Raw genomic sequence first — 24,516 nt, 5'->3', positions numbered from 1 at the left:
TTTTGCTATGTTTGCATTTTGTTGTTGTTATCAAATTAATACAAAAGGGAAAGCATTTATTCAATAACGTTTTTCTTCTGTCTTTTGGCAAATATTCCACAGATATGGACATGATAGGAAGATGGTGTGTGTGAGAGAGAGGGGGGGGAGAGAGAAATGAAGCATGGATAAGTCAATTTAGAATTGGGCTCTGTTGGAAGGTGAGCTTTTGCTGGTGAAGCCTGCTTAAAGTTTTGGAGGGGCTTTGAAGGACTGAGGGGACCTAGGGACCATTGGGACGCGGGTGGTGCTGTGGTCTAAACCACTGAGCCTAGGTCGGTGGTTCGAATCCCCCCGACGGGGTGAGCTCCCGTTGCTCGGTCCCAGCTCCTACCAACCTAGCAGTTCGAAAGCACATCAAAGTGCAAGTAGATAAATAGGCACCGCTCCGGTGGGAAGGTAAACAGTTTCCGTGCACTGCTCTACTTTCGCCAGAAGCGGCTTACTCATGCTGGCCACATGACCCAGAAAAACTGCCTGCGGACAAACGCCGGCTCCCTCAGCCAGTAAAGCAAGATGAGCGCCACAACCCCAGAGTCATACGCAACTGGACTTAACTGTCAGGGGTCCTTTACCTTTACCCCAGCATCCCCAAACTGCGGCCCTCCAGATGTTTTGGCCTACAACTCCCATGATCCCTAGCTAACAGGACCAGTGGTCGGGGGAGATGGGAATTGTAGTCCAAAACATCTGGAGGGCCGAAGTTTGGGGATGCCTGCCTTTACCTTTAGGGACCATTAGCTTAAGCTGCGATGCTAAGCACATCTATCAGCAAAACTGCCTCGACCCTTACGCTTTGTTATGCTTTACAGGCATAGCTATAAATAGAAAAGGTGGGTTACTGGATCAGCAAGCCACACCACCAGGCCCCTGGCAAAATGTAAGTATCCCCACAGACTTCCATAAATGTACCTCCATATGTGGTTGAATTTGTCTTTTTTTCATCCATGGTATTTTTGTTTTGTTTTTAATGCTACATAAAGCAAATACAGTACAGACAAAAATAAATAGTAATACAGCATTTTCTGAAGTATAAAAGAAATTGTCCATTTTGAATTTGGTGGGAGGGAAATCCTCCCCAGGGCAAGAGCCCTCTGTTATTACTGCATATACCAGGGGTCAGCAAACGTTTTCAGCCGGGGGCCGGTCCACTGTCCCTCAGACCTTGTGGGGGGCCGGACTATATTTTGAAAAAAAAAATATGAACAATTCCTATGCCCCACAAATAACCCAGAGATGCATTTTAAATAAAAGCACACATTCTACTCATGTAAAAATATGCTGATTCCCAGACCGTTCATGGGCCGGATTTAGAAGCTGATTGGGCCGCATCCGGCCCCCGGGCCTTAGTTTGGGGACCCCTGGCATATACCTTTGGTTAAAGTCTAATTTATCACAACACAAATCACCTATCAAATCATCCTTCAAGGAATGTTAGTCATCTGCCAGCTAATATAGATTAAGAGCCGCGGTCCCCAATGATATGCTTTGCCATTCAAAATCCAGTTCCCCTTTTGCCCTGTCACTCAGTTCATGAACAGGTAGTCATCTCTCTCTCTCCCCCCACCCCAACTCCACATTTCAATCCTAAAGAGTCATGTAAGCACAAGTTACTCTCCTCAGTGAAACATTTTAAACGTAAGCCATTAAAATGTGCCTTCTTTCCACAACAGACCACTGCAGAATTTACGGGCTTGTTTTAAAAAGGGAGACTAGAAACCATGGAAAAGGGGGGGGAGAGAAACAGCTACCTGAGCCCAGGCACACACAGGATCTAAAAGAGGAAGACACATACCTGCCGACAGATGCCATTTCCTCTGCATTTTATAACCCCGCGTGCAGTTTTTACCATTATTGCCACAATAAACCATACGATAAAATGGATTGCCTTGCTGACTCGAGTACCAGCTGGTTAGTAGAAAAGTGGCTCCCTCCTCCTTGCATGAATCAGTCTCCTTGACAAATATACTGCATTGTACTAGATGAGTCATCAGAGGACTATTCTGCATTTTATAGGCCAGTTGTGTAGTTCCTCATGTTTCAGCATTCCCACAGTGAATTAAACCAAAAACTGACCAAACACTTCCACTTTACTCTTCCACCTTCTCAGTTAGTGTTGTTTTAAAAACCAACAACAGCGTCCTGCTATTACCATTCATATCCTGCTCTCACCACTGAGCAATCATCCTTGCATTGCGCTGAAGCAACTGAATGTCTCAGCACTGCTTCCAATGCTAGGAGGCTAAAAGCTGCAACACAAACATTTTACTTAAGGACCGCTAACAGAGCTGGCCCTACGTGCAGGCTGGGTAGCGCAGGGCACCACAGCGCCGGTCCGCCAGGAGGGCGCCGCGAGCTGCGCCGGCCGGCCGGCCAGCTGCGCCCACCGCGCTGGGAAACGGGACGGGAGGGCGCCGGAGAGATCGCACTGTGCCTGCCCGCCCGCCGTGCAGTGCGCTGCGCCCACCCACCCAGGGAAATGGGGCGCCAGGGGCGCTTAAGACGGTCCTGACTCCTAAGGATGCTAGGGGCTGGTGCTATTCTGATTTGGGGCAATGTACATCTGCTGGACTAGACCACACCTGAGGGACCCAGGTGGCGCTGTGGGTTAAACCACAGAGTCTAGGGCTTGCTGATCAGAAGGTCGGCTGTTCGAATCCCTGCAACGAGGTGAGCTCCCGTTGCTCGGTCCCAGCTCCTGCCCACCTAGCAGTTCGAAAGCACACCAAGGTGCAAGTAGATAAATAGGGACCGCTCCGGCGGGAAGGTAAACGGAGTTTCCGTGGGCTACTCTGGTTCGCCAGAAGCAGCTTTGTCATGCTGGCCACATGACCCGGAAGCTGTCTGCGGACAAACGCCGGCTCCCTCGGCCTATAGATGAGCGCCGCAACCCCAGAGTCGGACACGACTGGACCTGATGGTCAGGGGCCCCTTTACCTTTCATCTGTTGGAATAGACCACACCTGCACAAAACAGTGACCAACTGAGGCAAACACATGCCACAGATTCATGCAAGGCAGCCCACAGCACCTCTGAGAAGTTAGCAAGAGCCTTGTGGCTTATGGACTGAATCTGTTAAAAATAGTGTCCCCTGATAAAATAGCATCTGTCCTTTAAATGGACTGAAATATTTATCACAATGTCATTGTAATAAATACTTTTGCAGAATTCCATTATATATATATTTATTTTCTTCCTCCCATTCGTGATTTGCTGTTGGTCATTATGGAACTACGTATTGGTCCTATCTGGCTGATCACTTATAAGACATGTCCTTCATAGGGAAGCATCAATTGCCAAGGTCAAACAAACATTGGGGGGGGGGGCAGAGGGGTCATTTGTACAGGAGAACTGGCATGGGGAGATGGGGGCATTTAACCCCTTCTGCACTCACCAATTCTCCTTTTGAAACCCCTTTGCTCCCAGAAGTTGAGCATATTTCTGGTTTTGGAGCCCAACTGATTTAAACACAAGGGAGGGTAGAGGGGGGAAGTTGTGGGAGAATCAAATACCGGTACTCCCTCTTCCACACGGTGCTCCAAGTGTATACCTGAAGGAGCGTCTCCACCCCCATCGTTCTGCCCAGGCACTGAGGTCTAGTGCCGAGGGCCTTCTGGCGGTTCCCTCGCTGCGAGAAGTCAAGTTACAGGGAACCAGGCAGAGGGCCTTCTCGGTAGTGGCACCCGCCCTGTGGAACACCCTCCCACCAGATGTCAAAGAGAAAAACAACTACCAGGCTTCAGGGAAGCTACAAAGGGCAGGGGCAGCAGCAAACCATAACTGAAGCTCCCCTATAAGCAAGTTAAAATTGGATGTTAGCAAAAACTTCCTACAAAAGAGAAGGGTGTGGAGGAACAGGACAAGCCTCTCCCTAAGAGAAGGGGATGCTACGTAACAAGCAGAGAGCAGAAGCAGGTGGACACCCCCCCCCAACTAATTCCACAGGTTGGGACCAGCCACTGGAATCGCCTGCAGGGACAGTTAGGAGGTATGTAGAGAAGAGTGTGTAACTAGAATTCTCCTTTTTTAAAAAATGGGTTAGGGTAGATTTTGACAGCCGAGAGAAGCCTGAAACAAGGCAGATAGTTCTGCATGCTTATGTAAATATAGCTATGCAACACAACCACCCAGTTTTGATCAATCTTGTATTAACTGTGCAGCCTAAAGATGACAGAGCTCAGTAGCAGAAGTGGTTTGTGAAGAGGACGGCAGGCGTTGAAGAAAGGGATAAGTGAGTCAGATCAAAAGGAGCACAGAGTGCTCTTTTTAAAATTAAAAAGTAGCATTTATCTATATATTCAGAGTACGTTAAAGGCTTTAGTCACAACTAAGTTATCAAATAATATAGAAGAAGACTGGAAGAGATCCGGGCTTGCTGTTTCCAATAGGCGAAGGATTCTATTGAAGAAACATGCACAAAAATGCTACTATTTTTAAATATAACTGGCTTTGAAGCTCTAATTGCTTTTAATTCACTTGGATTTTTCAAGGAGAGAAAGGGGGAAATGATGAAGTACCTTTGAAACAGTTTCAAGAGCACAGTGTGACAGACACACACACACACAGCAAGGTATTTTAAAGATTTCATTTTCTTTCAAGATAGCAGAAATGGAAAGGTATCTGATGTTTATTTAAAAGCTTACATCCTTCCCTAAAAGAGATTAAAAACACCATAACATGCCTGTTTATCATCCTGAAGCAAGCAGGGGGTGTACTTGAAAACAAACCAAAGACAAGCTTTTCACACTCTGGTTGCTTCCAGACAGATCTGTTTACTGAACATTCATCCTGATTCGTCTGCATATCTGCTGTTTCTTGGGCATTCATTCCAATTTCCTTTGAAGGGAGGTTACACAATGTTACACCAAGGAATTCTCACCCCACACTTTCCAGTGCATTTTCCTGTCACTTTCCTAACGGCAAGAAGTCAAGGGTTGTTGTTGTTTGGAGGCCGGGACGGGACGGGACACACAGGTTTGTAGTGCAAAAGCACCAAATCCACTTTAATTTTACAACCTGAATTTGCCAGTATGTTATTGAATCCCCCCCTCCAAAAAACCCCCAGTGACAATATGAAAGCTGCCTCTGTTTCAAAAGCGGCAAAAGAAAAGGAAAATCTTCCACAGATCCATGACGGGCAGAAGAATCTAGTGGGTAAAAGGAAGCAAAATGCCCATGAGTTTCCCCACCAGAATGGAATCCATAGAGTCTTCAGGCGTATTTTATATGATTTAATTGACACAAAGCAGTGGTGTCCTTACTTTTTTCAAAGAGGGCCAGATTTGATGAAGTGAAGGACCAAAGTTGTTGATGACCCTTTTTAGGGTTGGAGTCAGGGCCGTCTCTAGCAGGTCGGGTGCTCTGGCGCTGAGGCGCTGAGATCGCTCCGGCGCCCCCGCCCTCACAGCGCGCAGCGCCCCACCTTGCCGGCCCCGCGCCACCGGGACTGGTTGGAGTTGTTGAGCTTCTTTTAGGATTGAAGTTGTTGAGGTTTTTATCCCAGGAGATAAACTGCCACAGGGGCCGGATTAACCTGACCGGTGGGCTGGATTAGGCCCCCGAAACGGACAGCATGGGAGTTGCAGGCCAAAAACATCTGGAGGGCTGAGGCTGAGGAAGCCTGACTTAGTCCAACCCCCTGCAATGCAGCAATCTCAACACACAGCCCCCTATCCAACTTGAAACCAGACCAAGCCCTGCTTAAGCTTTGCAAATGTGCCAGCAGTTCTAGGAGACAGGTGTGTGTGTTGCTATACCTCTCATACATCTCTACATGTCTGCCTCCTTATCTGCTCCTCTTGGCTGTGTTGCTTGAATGAGGAAGTGAGTCGCTTGTCTTTCTGACATCATGTATGGAGGCAGAGTTTCTATGTGCATTCATTTATAGGCGTCCTGTGACTGTTGCATCCGCTGCAAAAGGAGAAGTAGGCGAGGCGAGCCGGCATTTGCATTTGAACTCTCTAACATGAATTCATAGATTTCCCTTCAAGCTTCTCTCTCTCTCTCTTTTAAATATAAACTTTATTAAGATTCAAATTAAAACATATAATACATCAAATTTAAATCATAACATTATAATAAATAATACAATACCAATAACACAAAAATTCAAATCACATAACTCATAATTCTCTCCACTCTGTCACTTCCACTTGTTTACAGTTAGTAGTTTTTTGAAACTGCTTCTTTTGATTTTATATTTTTTACTTTTCTATTGTGCTTCTCTAATCGTTGTTTTCAAAAAAATACTGCTATACGCTACAGCAGCGGCACGTATATTAATAGCTTCATATTGGTGCCACCTATAGAAACCACCAAGCAGCAAACACCAAGGTCTCAGGCATCCGCCAAACTTCAGCCCTCCAGATGTTTTGGACTACAACTCCCATCTTCCCCAACCACTGGTCCTGTTAGCTAGGGATCATGGGAGTTGTAGGCCAAAACATCTGGAGGGCCACAGTTTGGGGATGCCTGAGCTATCTCCACATTTTGACACTGGCCTGGTCAACAGCTGCAGTGCCATAATCTCACTAGGGAAGGGAGGGCAATGGCTTACAGATCCTTGCACAATGCAACTAAATGGATTTTCCCTATAACCCTTCCTGCTGCAGCTGTAATCACTGTCCGGTAAAACTACACCAGGGACTGGGAACCTAGGGCCCTTCAGATGTTGTTGGGCTACTACAACATCAGGAGGGGCTACAGCTTTCCTCTGTCCCTGGACCTACAGGTCTGAACCTGGCCAGAGAGCTACATCCAAATGAAAACTTGAGTCTGCACCTAAATAAACATGACCACAGCTATACTGGATTGCTGGATGCAAACATTGGCAGAGTAGAAGTCCCATAGATGTAGTAGAAGATGTGAGGTGGACTAGTCCAGCCAGTAAGATATTTTCACTCAGGGTCTGAATGGGGAAGGGGTTTTTTCAGGGTGGGGGATAGGGAGATGGGTCAGAAGAGGCAGTGGATATTCTGCATGTCGGGTTGGGTGACTGGATGGTACCCTGAATTTCTCTCTCACTGCTTGACTAACCAAACAGACACCACACTGTCCCAGGAATTTCTAAAGGAGGGTGATGAAGGGATTTCTGTGATAAACTGGATGTAAACAGCTGCAAACAAAACTTCTGTATGCAATTCTAAGGATCCCAAATTGAATACGTTTAAATGCTTCAGTTCTGATCTATAAACTATATATCCAATTCCTTCTCTTCCTAGTTTTTCTAAGTAAAGAAATGTATTTCTTGAAACAAATCAGGTATATAAATAGACAAAAAATTTAGCATTTCCTGGGCACCATGAATCAATTTGGATAAACGTCCCCTTTGAATGTAAAAAGCTAAGTACCCGGATTTAAGCCAGCTCTAAGAGTGGGTTCACTTTTAATAGCCTTTTTGAAAATGCATATCATAGGTAAGGTTTCAGGAAAGTGGAACAGTCAGGTATATGAAAGAGAAACCTAAAAATAATCTAAAATAATAGTCTAATAATACTTCAGATGATAAATGCCATAGATTAGGGAACAATACTTAGAGGTCATCTTTTTACCTAGAAATTGAAGTAGAGTTATGTGGGAACCTAGTGACCCCATTACAAAACCTACTTATAAAAATGTAAGAAGGCTTTTTGTGAAGCCAGATTCCATAAAGTACCTCTCCAGTACCAGTTTTGAGCACCAGTCCTATCAGCTAATCAATGTAGTGTGTGTGTGTGTGTGTGTGTGTGTATTAACACTGGCAATTTCGCAATACCCTGTCAGTACTCTTTGCTCCCTTCAATAGGTTCACAGGTGGAAGTACATCTCTCAGGAGCTGAATTTAAGGTGTGGGTTCTACAACACCCAACTTTTACCAGGTTAAAAAGAAAGAAACACAATTTTATCCACTGATTTACCAAGGTTGTTGAAAAGCAATTTTGATTCTGTACTCCTAGAATTGTTCTGAGGAGGCCTTTCAAAAACTTAACATCTTAAAGTTAGGAGTGAACTTTAAGTTGGCCTAACCCAAAAGATACTCCACTTTCCCTCATCTAATAACCAAGGCAGAGATAACACATTTTATAAAAAATAAAGGAGGAAACTTCAGCCATTACGGTAAAACAGATCAACTATAACATGATGGGTTTTAACAATTAAAGCAGTTTCCACCAATAAAATGTGTGTGCATCTATCCAATGCCAGCAAAAAAAACCCCCTCACACAAGCAGCAAGGTAATGAAAAGAATAAATTGTGAAGTCCATGTGTGCAACTGAATGCTTCAATGTACAGCATTAATGTACAGAATAATAAATGAATGATACAATTTAAACTAGAAGCTACATGTTCACAATCCCAAGGCTTCAAAATAAGATTTGCAACATCCAGTGCTTCTCCCATAAACCCATCCCAAATCTAAATTTAAGAAACTGGCATTGGGGATTAAAGAGACTGAAGCATAAATAAAATCAGTGAGAGATTGAATTTGGATCCTATCCTATGATATACAGTCGTACTTCTGTTTATGTAACCCTCTGGTTACGTAAACTTTGGGATGCGTGCAGCAAACCCGGAAGTATTGTACCAGGTTGTGGAAAACTCGGGATCCAAGCGGACCTCTGGAACGGATCCCGCCTACAACCGGAAGTACCACTGTACAATGATGTCCTAATCTCAAGACCACATATTTGGAAATTCCCTTGAAATCAATATTGTGACGGTAGCTAGGATCTAAAGAGTATTGAGGGATTTCTTTAAATGGTATGTTAGGGGAGTAGTACCTCAGCTGCGGGGTACGTTGCACTCCTTCTGGGCTAGTTTGTGCACCTTTGGTCCCCACCCTACACTCAAATCTCACCTGTGCTCATCAAAGTTGTCAGTATGCAACAGTGGCCACACCCCAGGAACTGCTTTGACTGGCCGACTAAACCAGGTGAGGGTAGCCAATGGGTCTCAAACTGTTGTTGAATTAGGGACTTCCTGTGTATGTGAAGACAGTCTCTGACAGACTGAGGACGCTTCCTCTTCTATGCTCTAGGAACTGCCTTCTAGAATCCCAGGAGAGGGGAAACAGACAACAAATATAAGCAGCTAACCAACCAGTTAGTCAAACACACATAATTCTTCCCCCAAAACTATCCCAGGAAGAACCTGGGCCCATAGCATTTGTGTGCTCACAAAGAGCTTCACATGCGCTTCATGTACATGTGTGAATTTGTAGGTCAGAACGGCACCGTTGGCGCCACCTCAAGGTCATGTGGCCCCCAACCCCTGGTCCCAATCGACACACCTTAGATGTGGACATCTGCAGGGGAAAGCCTAGACCCATGGCTTCCCACAAATCCCACGTGAACAAGAACCACAGCAGCGCATGGTTTTAGCTGTGACATTGGGGCAGGCCCAAAGGGCTGTGTGACCCTGGGGTGGGGCCAAAAGCCCCTTACTATGTGTGATTCCCCCTCCCTCAAGATGCATGTAAGGGTTTCCTTCGGCAATCTATTCAGCAACCCAGTAACGTTGCTCGGTATCCTCATAGCCATACAGTGGATAGAGTGGTGGTGCGAGAAGGTAAAGGGACCCCTGACCATTAAGTCCAGTCGTGGACGACTTTGCAGTTGCGGCGCTCATCTCGCTTTACTGGCCAAGGGAGCAGAGGTTTGTCCACAGACAGTTTTTCTGGTCATGTGGCCAGCATGACTAAGCCATTTCTGGCGAAACCAGAGCAGGGCACGGAAATGCCGTTTACTTTCCCGCCAGAGCGGTACCTATTTATCTACTTGCACTTTGACGTGCTTTCAAACTGCTAGGTTGGCATCGCAGGGATTTGAACCGCTGACCTTCTGATTGGCAAGCCCAAGGCTCAGTGGTTTACACCACAGTGCCACCCGTGTCTGGGTGGTGCGAGAAGGTATGCAGAGTTCATGTGGGAGGCGAGAGCCGAACTAGGGCATTCCTAGCAAACTGCACAAAGAAACCTGATGCCCAGCTTCTGCCTCTGTTGTTCCTGCCTGTTCCTACAGCTGCTGGCATGTGGATTCCACCCCCCTTGCCTTCCACTAATGATTAACACTTTTCAGGTAAATATACAAAAGCTCTCCTATACATTTTTTTCTGCATCTACTGGCAATGACACCGTATCAGGCACAAACATGCCCCTGGAATTAGTTTTGCCTGAACTATTTTACTTGAGCACATAGCCTGTCAGCTAACTCTTGGGGGTACCATCTGACGTCTACTAAACACAACCCATCAGAAAAGCCATTTCCCCAGGGGAAAACACTGGCGGGGCAGAAAGGATCCATTGTGTCTTCTTCTGTGTGCTTTAGGAGAAGGGGGGGGGAAGAGACTGCTAAAATGTGGGAGTTTTAGGAACCGTGATTCTGTTGTGAATTCTGCCACTCATTTCATACCCGTTTCGTTGCCTAGGTTGTACTTTTGTATGATGCCCTTTCTAGTGCATTGGAAGTCACCATAAATAATTAACACCACCAATAAAAATAAAATAAATGAAGATTAGAGCAGGCACCCCCAAACTTCGGCCCTCCAGATGTTTTGGACTACGATTCCCATCATCCCTGACCACTGGTCCTGTTAGCTAGGGATCATGGGAGTTGTAGGCCAAAACATCTGGAGGGCCGCAGTTTGGGGATGCCTGGATTAGAGTGCTGAGCCTGACACAATATAGAGGAAGTTCCTTTCCTTTGCAGCACTGTGCTTACTCTTAGAAGGAGAAGGTGGCAGATTTCAAGTTACTGCAGCATTTGTAGTTCAGTGTATCCTGTTACCTTTATTTACCCTATAGACCAGGCATAGGCAAACCCCAGCCCCCCAGATGTTTTGGACTACAATTCCCATCATCCCTGACCACTGTTCCTGTTAGCTAGGGACGATGGGAATTGTACTCCCAAACATCTGGAGGGCTGGAGTTTGCCTATGCCTGCTATAGACAACTGGCCTGTGACTCACAAGCATTTACATAGCCGAGGTACCACACAGTGACAACTGAGAACGGAGCTGGGGCTCAGGTGGCCAGTGACTGGTAAGATGTAGAAGCAAACGCACACTTCTCCTGGGAAGTCTAAAGGGCTACTCTACATATTACCTGCTTCAATTGTCTGCCAAAGTTCTCCCAAGCAGTATGCACTCCTGCACTGCTGCATGTATGCATTAGGGCTGCAATTCTAAAATTCAGGAAAGGGATGGGGAGGAGAGAAGAGCCAGAAGTCTTAGAAACGAACTTTTGATGAATGTGAAGCCTTTTAAGCCCAAGGTTTCTTTCTACACAGAGAAAAGAGGGACTTTGTATAATCTTTTGCCAACACGATGCACTCACAAGAATTTGTCAAGCACAAACATAGCAGTGATGAACTTGCAGTCCACACACAGTATAGTTCATAGGTAGGCAAACTAAGGCCCGGGGGGGGGGGGCAAATCCAGCCCAATTGCCTTCTAAATCCAGCGCACAGACAGTCCAGGAAACATGAGTACTGTAGAATGTGTCCTTTTATTAAAAATGCATCTCTGGGTTATTTGTGAGGCATAAGGTATTCATTCATTTTCCCCCCTACAAAATATAGTCCACCCCCCCCCCAAGATCTGAGGGACAGTGGACCAGCCCCTTGCTGAAAAAGTTTGCTGACCCTTGGTATACCGGTAGTTCATGCCAAGGTCAAACTTTAGACAAGAGGACAATTTTTAAGAATAACCAGGTGTATAAGTAATCAGGTGAACAATCAAGGATACCAGCAGGACTAAGAAGAATTGTCTATAAACCAAGACAACTTGCAGACTACTCTCGCTTCCAAGATTAACATCCTTTGGCTTCTTTGTTCATGCCCTGGAGCACCACGCAAAGAATTTAGTAGTCACTCAGAAATTCATTACACGCCCCAGCACTGTTTAAATTTATATACTGTGCAGAGGGATGCTACAAAACATCATGTCTAGACATGCTGCTGGCAAGCTTTTCTGTAACAGTAAAATAAAAGGATCCATTATAAAAGCTGTTCTCTTTGCACCTTTTCCAAAATACTGTACTGGTTTTGTTTTGGCTGTTTTATACGATAGAAGGCAAAGATCCCACAAAACTATCCAAAGCATCCTTTTTTTATTTTTACGTTAAAGCAAACAAACAACTGAGGGTGAAATTCAATGTTGTGCAAGCGCCCTTCTACTTATGATGGGGCTTCCCCTTCCCAAATGCATTCTAGAGCCCCCCCCCCACCTCCAGAGCAGACTGAGGAGGACATGGGAGCTGTACTGCTCATGCACATCATACACCTTCCTACACATGCCCTTGTACATCATACACCTTCCTACGCATGCCCTTGTAGGCAAAAGTGTACAGTGGTCCCTGAACACTTTTGCCTACCTGAAGCACCTGCAGGAACAGGCCTTGCTAGTCCCTCCACCCCATATGCCACTATCTCCCCCAAGCATAAAAAAACCCTGCTTTTTGGACTTTTCTGCAAGTGACTAAGAGCATCTTCACCCACCAGGAAAACCATGCATTTTTCAACAAGATTATAAACTGCATGGGGCTGCAGCCAATCTGCGTGCATCTGGAACATCGAACGGATTTGGGGGGGGGCGGGGAGAATTAAAAATGTGCAGAGTCCTTAACACTAAAAGAAAGGCCCTAAAAGAATCAGTTACTCAAGCATTTTAACTGCAGTTTTTGCTTAGTTGTGACTGCTTATTCCCCACAGGTGATTGATGTCCTGTTTTGAGTTGTCGAGTTTTGCGTTGTTGCTTTAACATTTTAATCACTTATGGCATGCCAAGCAAGACAGATAAAGATAAGTATCGTTCAAAGTGATTAGGAAAACCCCCTCTATTCCAGCAAATTTTCTGCAAACTGCAGAGAACTCTGAAGGAGGGATCAGATACAGTGGTACCTTGGTTTGCAACCGCTTTGGATTACAACTATGTCAAACCTGGAATTGCGTGTCCCTTTTTTTGGATTACAACCCATTTTTTTGGATTACAACCAATTTTGGGGGGGAGGCCCCATCGGCAAAAGCGTGCCTTGGGTTACAACCTCTTTTGGTTTACAACCGGACCTCCAAATGGATTATGGTGGTAAACCAAGGTACTTCTACTGCTAAATTCTCAATTGCTTCCTGCCAGGCTCTAGGGAAGTAGTTAAGTTCAAGTGTGGTTTTTTTATCAAATCCCTCCTCCAAGTTCTCCGAGCATGGCAGATGACTCTTGGGAAGAGATTTATGACAACCATAAATAATGGCTGGCTATTAGCCCAAACCAAAATCTGTGGATCCCCCTTTGGCCTCTCCCCAGTCTCTTATGCTCCAGGTTACATTCCCACAATCATTTGAGGTCCAAATCTCAACCCACCTCCAAAGACAGAGAGAGTCCATAAAGCAAAAGCAACAAATAATTCTTGTGGCATCTTAAAAGCCCAGAAAATGTACTGTACAAAATTTTACTCATAGTTACACTATCAGGGTGGTCTTGCCTTTCCCCCCTTGATACACTCCAATTTGAGGGGTGTGTGTGTAAGTAGAATCATATCATAGGATCATAGAGTTGTACCTCCAAGGATCATCTAGTCCCCCCCCCACAATACAAGAATCTCAGCTAAAGCATCCATGACAGATGGCTGTCTAACCTCTACTTCAAAACCTCCAAGGAAGGAGAGTCCACAAACTCCCGAGGGAGAGCATTCTACTGTCAAACAGCTCTTTCTGTCAGAAAGTTTTTTTCTGTATGTTTAGTCAGATTCTCCTTTCTTGTAACTTGAAGCCATTGGTTCAAGTCCTGCCCTCCAGAGCAGGAGAATACAAGCATATTCCATCTTCCATGTGGCAGCCCTTGAGATATTTGAAGATGGCTATCATATCTCCTCTTTTCCAGGCTAAACATCCCCAGCTCCTTCAAGCGCTCCTCATAAGGCTTGGTTTGTAGACCCTTGATCTTCTTGGTTGCTGCCCTCCTCTGCACATGTTCTAGCTTATCAACATCCTTCTTAAATTGTGGTGCCCAGAATTGGACACAGTATCCCAAGGCGTGGTATGATCAAAGCAGAATAGAGCAATACTATTACTTCCCTTGATCTGAACACTATTATTTCAGTTGATGCAGCCTAGAAAAGCATTAGCTGGTTTTGCTGCTACATCACACTGTTGAATCAAGTTAAGCTTGTGGTCCACCAAGACCCCTAGATCCTTTTTACACGTACTGCTAGTAAGCCAGGTGTCCCCCATCATATATTTGTGCATCTGGTTCTTCCTGCCCAAGTGCAGAACCTTACGTTTGTCCCTATTGAAATTCATGTTGTTAGCTTGGGTCCAGTTCTCCAATCTGTTAAGGTCATTTTGAATTCTGAATCTGTCTTCTGACAATAATATCCTAGTGCTCATTGGTACACAACTGGGCAGTTTTGATCGGCAAATTTACTGACTTTTGAGTCCAAGAACCTTTCCCCTTTGATCTTGCAAATAACCCATGTTGCTATTTTTCCTGTCTATTGTAGTAACAGAGGGTCTTGCTGCTATAACGAAAGCTGTGCAAATTGTGTCAGTGGATTAGTGGAATGCTTACGCCTTTGCTATAAGAGTTTACTTTTTAAAATTGTTCTGCTCTATTTGACTTCAAATACTTTGCTACTTTAGTCACATCTGCTTTGCGGAATTGCAAATCGTGTCGTAAACAGTGGATATCGAGTACTTGTCAGATACTATTCACAGCAGCACCTGTAACATGCAAGTGAGGTACATTTTGGAGATGGCAACACAAGGTGGAGTATCCAAACCTAATTCTAATAATGGACAGGAGACAGGTAAATCTCCTCCCAAAGTGTGACAAACCTGTATTTGACTTACCAAGTTTGGATTACATATGCCATTTGCAGAGGATCTAACCTGGATATTTAGCAAGGGGTGAAAATGGACTAATTTTACAGAGATGGAAAGAGCAGGAGCACGCAACCCTATAATCTGCCACTGGCATGTGCAACTGATAAGTAAGTCAAATGTATCACCCAGTGTTTGAAACTCCCATTGTTCTAGGTGAATTTTGGGGAATTTCATTAGCGCGAGCTGTTTCTGAGCTCTGGGCACAGTACTCAGCGCCTAAGATTTCAGAGTAAAACTGCAGAGTGGAAGGAACTGCCTCCCCCACTTCCAGCTACTCTCTGAAGACCTGAGAAAAGACCCTCTTAAGCAGGCATGTCAAACCTGCGGCCCTCCAGATGTTTTGGACTACAATTCCAATCTTCCCCAACCACTGGTCCTGCTAGCTAGGGATCATGGGAGTTGTAGGCCAAAACATCTGGAGGGCCGCATGTTTGACATGCCTGCTCTTAAGAATATTAGAGGAGGGGGGTAGATGGGCAGGAGAAGAACTAGACCATCTGAAATATGAACATATTTTAGCTGCAGTTCATTCACTTTCAGCTTTGTATTCTTGTTATAAAAATGCGTGCCTAGAAGATACATTACACCAAAGAAAGTGGCTAAAATGTATAAGACGGGATAAAAAGACTTGTTGGAGATGTAAAAAAAAAGATGATACATTTTATCATATGTGGTGGGAATGCAAAAAGGTCAGAAATTATTGGGAAATGATATATAATGAATTGAAAAAAAAAGTTTTAAAAGACCAGAAAAAAAATGTTTTAAGAAACCAGAAACATTCCTCCTAGGGATTTTAGATCAAGAAATATGAAAAGACGAACTGGAAATTATTTATGTATGCAAAAACAGTGGCAAGAATTGTACTAGCACAAGCTTGTAAGGCAGAAGAAACCCCAACGAAAGAACAATGGCAAGAGAAACTCATGGAATATGCGAAATTAGCAAAATTAACAGATAAATTACATGAAAGGGACAACAAAGACTTTAAAAGAGAATGGGAACCATTTACAATATATATGAAGAGAAAACATGAAGAGTTGGACTCATTGGCAGGGTTTGAGTAAACATTCACAAATGTATATAATAAAAAAATAGATGTAAATGTATTAGGAATTAATTGGGGAAATAATATGCAGGATGAATAAATTGAAAGTAAGACAAAGTGGAAGTATGAGTGGAAGTATATATACCAATAACTATTAAAAAAAATAAAAACGCGTGCCTAGACATTCCGTTGTTGTGCCCATAAACTAGGTTTAAGGTGCCATTTAGCTCCTAGCTTTCATATCTCAGTTTCTAACACTGGCATCACCACCACCATTCAGTAACAGAATGCTTAGGCTGAAGACAAATGTCATGCAAATCCATGTTCTGGGGACATATCGTAGCATTACAGCTCGATTTCTCACTCGCCAGCATTCAGCTCAAAGACACATTTAATACTGAAGCTCACCTTTGACATTTTAACTGTACAGAATCAGAACTTCTCCAAGATTTATCTAGGTATCACAGAAGACAAGGGGCTTCAACATGGTGTCCTTCAGATGTTGCAGACCCCCCCAACTCTGACCCTCCCTCACCATTCTGTCTGGGGCAGTCCACAACATCTGATGGGTGCCATGTTGGCTATTTCTAATGTAAGTGATGAAAAATCATCACCATTATACATAAACCATTTCTACATATACACCCAGAAAATCCAGAAAGGATAATTTGTACTGATAACAGACTCTGTCAACAGACCAGATGTGATGTAATACCCATGAAAGTATCTTGTCTGCAAGTACAGAACTAGTGATATGAGGTCCTTTCCCTTGTGGTGGATGGGTGATTTCTATGACCAGTTGTTGCCAACAGGAACTAACCACCACTGATGATAAGCCACACGGGCATTCCCAGTCCATACAAAAGTGGTTACATTCACGGTGTTTAAATCCAGGACAGTAGGCCTGGGCAATGTATTGATACACCGTCCAAGATCGGTATGAGGGCCAAACTGCAATGGTTGCTTCACCCGGCAGTATATCACGGGTGAAACAGAAGCTGTTCCTGAGTCCCTCTGCCACCATAAGGTCATATGGAAAAGTCATTGCAAGTGTTGAATTCAACACATGGGAAGTAATTCTGCTATGGTTGTGTTCTTCACAACGCTATAACCCAATACCATAAATCCTTCTGGTATTCCCTTCACCCAAACATTTTAATTTCCCTCACAGTTTTGCAATACATTTCTTCTATGTCGTTTCGTTCTCCCCTCTTTGACTCTAGATTCATGCTAAGGTACTTTGAATTGGTTTGGTTAGCAAGGCACTTAAGTCTACTCTACATTCCCCAACCTCTTAAAGAAGATTAACCATTTAAACTGCTTTAAATTGATGAGGTTTGCCCCCAAATAAGTACTCTGGTTCTGCACTGTTTCTTGGCAGACAACGCAAAGGAGAAAAGCAGAGATTGTGTTATGACTTCTTTTTGTTGTAAAAGTTATTGATTTGGGGTAACAGCCAATTATGTCTACCCACATATGCCATGGAACCCTCAGTTCCTTTTCACACATACCCTCCAGAGCAGATATAGGGGGTGAAAGAGCAGCTGTAGAGGGTGGAGAGGAAGGACTCAAACCATGCTGGATTACACCATTGGGGCTTATCTGTGTCCAGTGTTGCTTGGGTGTTGGCAATGGGCAGGTTGATTTCTAAGTGGTATTTGCATAGTTTTAGAGATATCTCAGCTCTTGACATTAGTAACTATGCTAACACTAGAGAACAGGATTCTAAAATAATTGGTAAGGAAAGAACCCGCAACTGAACCAGGTTTGAAGAGTGTATGAATTTTTGTTTTTTAACCAAACTGTATTTGTGGATGGTTTTCACATTTTATTCTTAATAATAATACTTTTTAAATATATACCCCCGTCCATCTGGCTGGGTAGCCCCAGACACTCTGGGCAGCTTCCAATTCACATATAAACACACAATAACAACATCAAATATTAATAATAACAATCTGATCCAATACAAAACGTCACAACAACTTATATCAAATAAAGCAATATTCAATAATCCATTAGAATCTAATAGCAAACAGTAAAATTAAACATAAGAAAATAATAATTACGTTGTTTACACTTATCAATTACAATAAAGGATTACTAATCTGTAATCAATAAAAATAATGGGAAGTCTCGAGGCATAAAATACCACAAAACATACAAACCATATAAAAGGATCAAATTGAGAAACAAGGACACAGAACTTATAAAATTACTTTTAAAATGATATGCTGCATATTATATTCTTATATGATGCATACCACCATGGTTTATTTTTTTTATGAGAGTGCTGATTATAAATACAGAAACAAATACACACAGAGAGAGAGAGAGAGAGAGGGAGAGAGAGAGAGGGAGGGAGACAATACTGGCAAGGACAGAATACAGAGCTGAATTATACTGTACTCTGGCAGAGTGAGAAGGTAGCTTACTATCAGCCCTGGAGAAAGTGTGTAAAGTTCGCCTACAAATGCAACTGCTCTTATTTATTTTAGAGATAAAACCGCAGCACTTCCTATGTAGCCCTTTGCACATGGGCCAGCAGCAGGTTAAGAACTTTTCCAATCACATTTAGTGGTGCCTTTGGATTCTCGGGTTATCACAACAGCCTGCCACCCCTGCTGGCCAAGTCCTCTCACTAAGGCATCTCAGACCACAGGTCAAATTCTTAGGATGTAACTACTTAGTGTAAAGTTACCACATGCTTCCCTATCTCTTCTGATAAACTATATGCCAGTATAACCTTACACTTCAGTGTAACATTATATAAGCTGCACTCCCGTTCCACGAAGTATTGCTTGTATTTCTCACACACCATTAAAATGAAAGATTTCACCGTGCATTTTTTCCAATGAAAAAAACCTGCTCTGTTGGAGAAGCATCGGAAGGTGTAGGAAAGCAAGCTGCGAACTGTGCAGAAGGAAAAAACACATGCAGAATTCCTAGGCACAATCACTGCATAGGACTGAACAGTTTCAGATTTCCGAGCAGTAAAGGACATTTCATGAACCACATAAAAGCCTTTTTTCCCCACACAGTGAACAAAAGACAGAACACACTCATAACCAAGCCTAAGAACAACTTCCTTTACTGTACATGGTGCCATTGTGAGTGCACACGCACAGAGTTCAGTACAGTGGTACCTCGGTTTATGAACACAATTGGTTCTGGAAGTCTGTTCATAAACTGAAGCGTTCATAAACTGAAGCAAACTTTCCCATTGAAAGTAATGGAAAGTGGATTAATCCGTTCCAGACGGGTCTGCGGAGTACTCAACCTGAAGCATACTTAACCCGAAGCATGGGTGTAATTGGTTCCAGAAGTCTGTTCATAAACTGAAGTGTTCATAAACTGAAGCGAACTTTCCCATTGAAAGTAATGGAAAGTGAATTGATCCGTTCCAAATGGGTCCGCGGCGTTCATAAACCGAAAATTCGTAAACCGATGTGTTCATAAACTGAGGTTCCACTGTATTCACCTTTTTTGTGTGGGTTTCCAAAACATGGGTGCGGTAGTCATTTTTCTGCTTTCAAAACTACTTTCAAAGTGAAGAATAATCCCTCTAGAACAGTTGGACACTGGTACCAGAGCCTGCAATAACTTTGCTGCCGCATACACCCGGACAACACCATTACTGGCCCCGACAACATCAAAGATGCCCTCTCAGGACTATTTAATTGCTTATCTTCTAACATTGTGTATGCCAGGCGTGTCCAACCAATAGATCGTGATCTACCGATACATCCTTGGCTGGTCCTGGTAGATCACAGGACCCTTATCGATTGTGGGATTAAATAAAATTTACCAAAAGTTAACAAATAAAAGCTGAAGAACTCTGGGCAATCCTACCCCCAAAAAAGCTCAACAACTCTGGGCTCAACAACTCTGGGCAATCCCCCCCCCCACGCACGCTCCTCCTCCCTCCAATGACAATGGGTAGATCACTGCCAGTTTTTTTTATACTGGGAGTAGATCCCAGTCTCTTGAGAGTTGGACGTGCCTGGTGTATGCCATCAAATGCCAACAATGCCCTTCAGCTCTCAATATTGGACAAACAGGCCAAACCCTACGCCAAAGGATAAATGGACATAAATCTGACATCAGGAATCACAAGACAGAGAAACCAGTAGGAGAACACTTCAGTCTCCCAGGACATTCTATACAAGATCTCAAAGTAGCTGTCTTATTACAAAAGAATTTCAGAAATAGACTGGAAAGAGAAGTTGCTGAACTGCAACTCATTACCAAGCTTAAAACCATGGAGAGACCTGGTCTGAATAAGGACATTGGATTCTTATCTCATTATACATGATCAAGCTTTCTTATGCCACCTCACCCCTTGCTTTTTCCTGCAAGACCAATTGCAGTCGTTAACAGTCATCAACAGGTTTACCACGCCTATCAGCCAATCACCCATTCCCACTACCCTTCTGAGTAATACCCCTCCCCACCCTCTCAGTATATATAAGGGTCTGGAGACTTCTGTTTTAGTGTATCTGAAGAAGTGTGCATGCACACGAAAGCTCATACCAATGACAAACTTAGCTGGTCTCTAAGGTGCTACTGGAAGGATTTTGTTGTTGTTGTTGTTTCGGCTACGTCAGACCAACACGGCTACCTACCCTCTAGAACAGCAAGTGTGCTGACTTTGGGAGCACATGAGCGCATCATCGAGATGAAAAACTACACAGATACAAGTTAAGAACTTGCAAAAACATGAATTGGCTTGACTAATGGCTCTGGAGAAGCTGTTGGATAGAACAGGTGTTTGGGAATCAATTTTAACACACACATCTGCTAGAGAGAGATGCTTGAAGCCCTTTCCCCCAGGACATACTGGGAGACACTACAATTAGCTCCTTTATCCACTGCAGGCACCGGGGAAGGGATGTGGGTCCCCCTGGAGAAAAAGCTTGCTTGACACAATGCACTTAAAGATGAGAGCTTGCTTATCAATCGTACCCTCTGATCTGCAAGCCCTTTTCAGTAACAAGGTTGTCAGGTGACTAAGAACACACCAGGTGCAGGGAGCTCTTTAGATGTTGCAGACTACAAACCCCATAACCACTGGCCATACTGGCTGTCACTGATGGAGTTCCAGTTCATGATAACTGAAGGGCACCTTGTTGGCTACCCTTAGACTAGGTCCACAGCAGCCCGAGGTGCTTGAAACAATGGGCAAATGTTTTCATATATCCCAGAGGAATAAATTGCCACCTGTTCATGTCTGCAGACCAAGGTGCTGTTAGAGGCCCAACAGACAGATCTGCAAAAAAGATGGGTTGCAGGTATGTGCAGGCGGACTGTGACTTATTTCAATCCTTCCGCATATGCAAAGACATTTTCATTTCAAGATCAAAGCACAGAATTAAGACCTTGGAACAGGCAACGGGGGTGAACTTCAAATCCAGCTCTGACATGACGTCTTAAAAACAGGCAGCAGTCAGTGCTCGCTTCCCACCTACCAGCCTACCCACCGATGCCTGTCCCCATCATTTGGACGAAGGAGGCTGCTTCCCTTTCAGTTTTCTGGATTTAGGAACAGAGTGAACAGAGTGAACCACGGAGTCAGCCACATTAGCAGCATCCTGCCATGGAAACAGGCTGCATTGCCATGGAAACCAGCCTGTTCCAGTGGCATGCAGTTGGTGGAGGAAAAGGTGGGCAGTGACAACCTCTCCTTTCTTAAAAAAAGGTACAAGACTGCGCCACACCAGAGTGATGAGAGCGAACGTTTGGGATGGGGGGGGGGGAAAGGAAGCAATACTGTATGGGGTCAAATCACCAAATAAGCCCATTTGAAGGTATCCACCAATTTGATGCCTAATGGTGGGAAGACAGGAATTTCTTGAGGCAAAACAGATTTCACAGCCCTTTGATTACCTGGCTCCTAAACAAGTGAAAGTTCTCTATAGGGACAGCGACTTCCAGCGATTTGGGGGGTGGGGGGGGGGAGAAAAAACTGGTAAAGTTACCATAAAGTCTTCCTATGGAAATTTGGGTGATTTACAGTGGAAATTTTCCTGACACCCTAGAGTGTGACCTAACTCAATGTGTTTGGTTTACTTGAATTTTAGTAAACAAAGCTTGAAAGATTGAAACTGTCAAGCTTGACTTGTATTGCAATTGGCAGGCATTCACAGTTAGCAATGGACTTATGAAATGGGTGAAATTGTTGCTGAAGAATAAAGCACTTGAAAAATGTTATAGCCCGTAACACTGCCAACTTCATGTCAGGATATATGTATGCAACTGTAGGCCACCCCTCAGTCTTTAAAATTTGTAAACAAGACAAAGAACGACCAGCAGTTAAAGGCCCTTTGCAAGAGGTATTTTATTCAAGACTATTAACAACAACATTTTATTTGTATCCTGCCCGTCTGACTGGGTTGTCCCATCCACTCTGGGTAGCTTCCAACATATATAAAAACAAAATAAAACATTACACATTAAAAGGCTCCCCTATACAGGACTGCCTTCAGATGTCTTCTAACGGTTTTATAGGGACGCGGGTGGCGCTGTGGGTTAATGCACAGAGCCTAGGGCTTATCGATCAGAAGGTCGGCGGTTTGAATCCCCACGACGGGGTGAGCTCCCATTGCTTGGTCCCAGCTCCTGCCAACCTAGCAGTTCGAAAGCATGTCAAAGTGCAAGTAGATAAATAGGGACTGCTACAGCGGGAAGGTAAACGGCGTTTCCGTGCGCTGCTCTGGTTCGCCAGAAGCAGCTTTGTCATGCTGGCCACATGACCTGGAAGCTGTATGCCGGCTCCCTCCGCCAATAACGCGAGATGAGCGCCGCAACCCCAGAGTCAGTCACAACTGGACCTAATGGTCAGGGGTCCCTTTACCTTTACCGGTTTTATAGTTACTCATCTTCTTGACATCTGATGGGAGGGCGTTCTGCAGGATGGGCACCACTACCAAGAAGGCCCTCTGCCTGGTTTTATGTAACTTCACTTCTCATAGTGAGGGAACCGCCAGAAGGCCCTCAGAGCTGGACCTCATAGTCCAGGTTGAATGATGGAGGTGGAGACGCTCCTTCAGGTTTACAGGGCCAAGGCCGATTAGGGCTTTAAAGGTCAGCACCAACACTTTGAATTGTGCTCGAAAACATACTGGGAGCCAGTATACATCCTTTAGGACCGGTATTATATGATCCTGGTGCCGTCTCCCAATCATCAGTCTAGCTCAGGGGTAAGCAACCTAAGGCCCGGGTGCCGGATGCAGCCTAATCGCCTTCTCAATCCAGCCAGCAGACGGTCTGGGAATCAGCTTGTTTTTACATGAGTAGAATGTGTCCTTTTATTTAAAATGCATCTCTGGGATAAGAGAATAACAGCTTAGTTAAGACTAACAAGGTAAAATTTGAAACAGGGTCTTCCTGCGTCACATCTCAACCATATACTCTAGGCCATATTATTTGGAACAGTGTGGCAGATGAAGCTATTTCACTGGAACCATTTTTATCAGGTTCTCTCAACTATTACCATTGTAGGCACAGGCTTCCCCAGAGACAGAAAAGGCTCAGAATGACTATATTCCTACTATCTGAAGCCAGTGAGATATTGACATGTCACCCTTTAAACATCTGTGGTGCAGTTTTTAAAGAAGATGATGGGCTGGTTTGGGTAACAGGTCAGGGGAGCTTAGATACCAAAACTTTTACACTAACTTTTATTGCGCTGATAGTTTTTTTAAGCAACAGAAATGCAAAACAATTGCACAAGCACAGCTTACAGACCTGACATGTATGTGCACATACATACACCCCTTGCTTCACCTCCAAAGAAATCCACATCCATGTTTTGATCTTGTGCAAATAATATTGTAAAGTGGGAGAAACAGCCTCACTAGGAGTATGGAATTTCAGTACGGAATGAATTATGCAGTAGGGCTATGCAATAAATTGCTATACCGTCCAATACTAGTATTGAAATGACATTGTGGGCAAGTGTTTGAATCAGGCAATATACCGTGAGGGAAATGTGAGCAAAAGGTGGGGACTGACAGCTTCCCGGGGGGGGGGGCAAGCTCAGCTGAACCCGATACTTTTTTTTCCGCAAGAAGGCACTTCACGCTGAGAGTGGGCAGCCAATTCCCCGATGATCCCTTGCCTGAAAGCACACAAACCAACTCTTTAAGCGTAACTTCCTGCTCTTGCTCCCAAAACTTTCAGAGTTCAGCTAATGCTGTGGAGCCGGCTAACAATCCAGGAGCAAACACGCATTTGCACGCACACACACACACACACACACACACACCCTTGGCTAGACAATCAAAGAACCAGCGGCAAAAACGTGATGGAAAAACGCAAAGCAGGCAGAAGTAGTAACTTTAAGGAGTCAGCAGAGCCCAGACATGACTGCTCGCAGCTCAGGGAGGGACATGCCAGCGAATTGGCATGTCAAGATCTGGAAAGCAGGGCCCTCGGCCACTGATTTCGCATACAGATACTTTTCTTGGCAGGAAGGCACCTCCGTCTCCCTGCTTGCTCCTGGTATGTTGTTGCCTTTGCTTGCTTTTGCGTGTGTGTGTTTGTGCCTCCGTGTTGGTGGTGCCTTTACTTCCGATAAAAGA

At 44.3% G+C, this 24,516-nt stretch overlaps 1 protein-coding gene across 2 annotated transcripts in view; it reads right to left on the bottom strand.

Moving 5' to 3' along the window:
- Positions 1 to 24,516, bottom strand: part of SPRED2 (sprouty related EVH1 domain containing 2) — an 82,210-nt gene that overhangs the window by 34,642 nt on the left and 23,052 nt on the right. The window contains exon 1 of one of the 2 annotated variants that reach the window (XM_088667143.1): positions 5,796 to 5,821. The exons of the other annotated variant lie outside the window; for it this stretch is intronic. Within the exon in view, the coding sequence (XP_088523269.1) occupies positions 5,796 to 5,806 (11 nt within the window). The 5' untranslated portion in view covers positions 5,807 to 5,821. Of the gene's footprint in view, positions 1 to 5,795; positions 5,822 to 24,516 lie in introns of those variants that run through there. 2 annotated transcript variants of the gene reach the window in all.

Source organism: Zootoca vivipara, chromosome 3 (genome assembly GCF_965207765.1).
Source record: "Zootoca vivipara chromosome 3, rZooViv2.hap1.1, whole genome shotgun sequence".
Taxonomy (NCBI): Eukaryota; Metazoa; Chordata; class Lepidosauria; order Squamata; family Lacertidae; genus Zootoca; species Zootoca vivipara.
The sequence above is the reverse complement of the archived record's forward strand: the minus strand, read 5'-3'. Positions and strand labels throughout refer to the sequence as shown.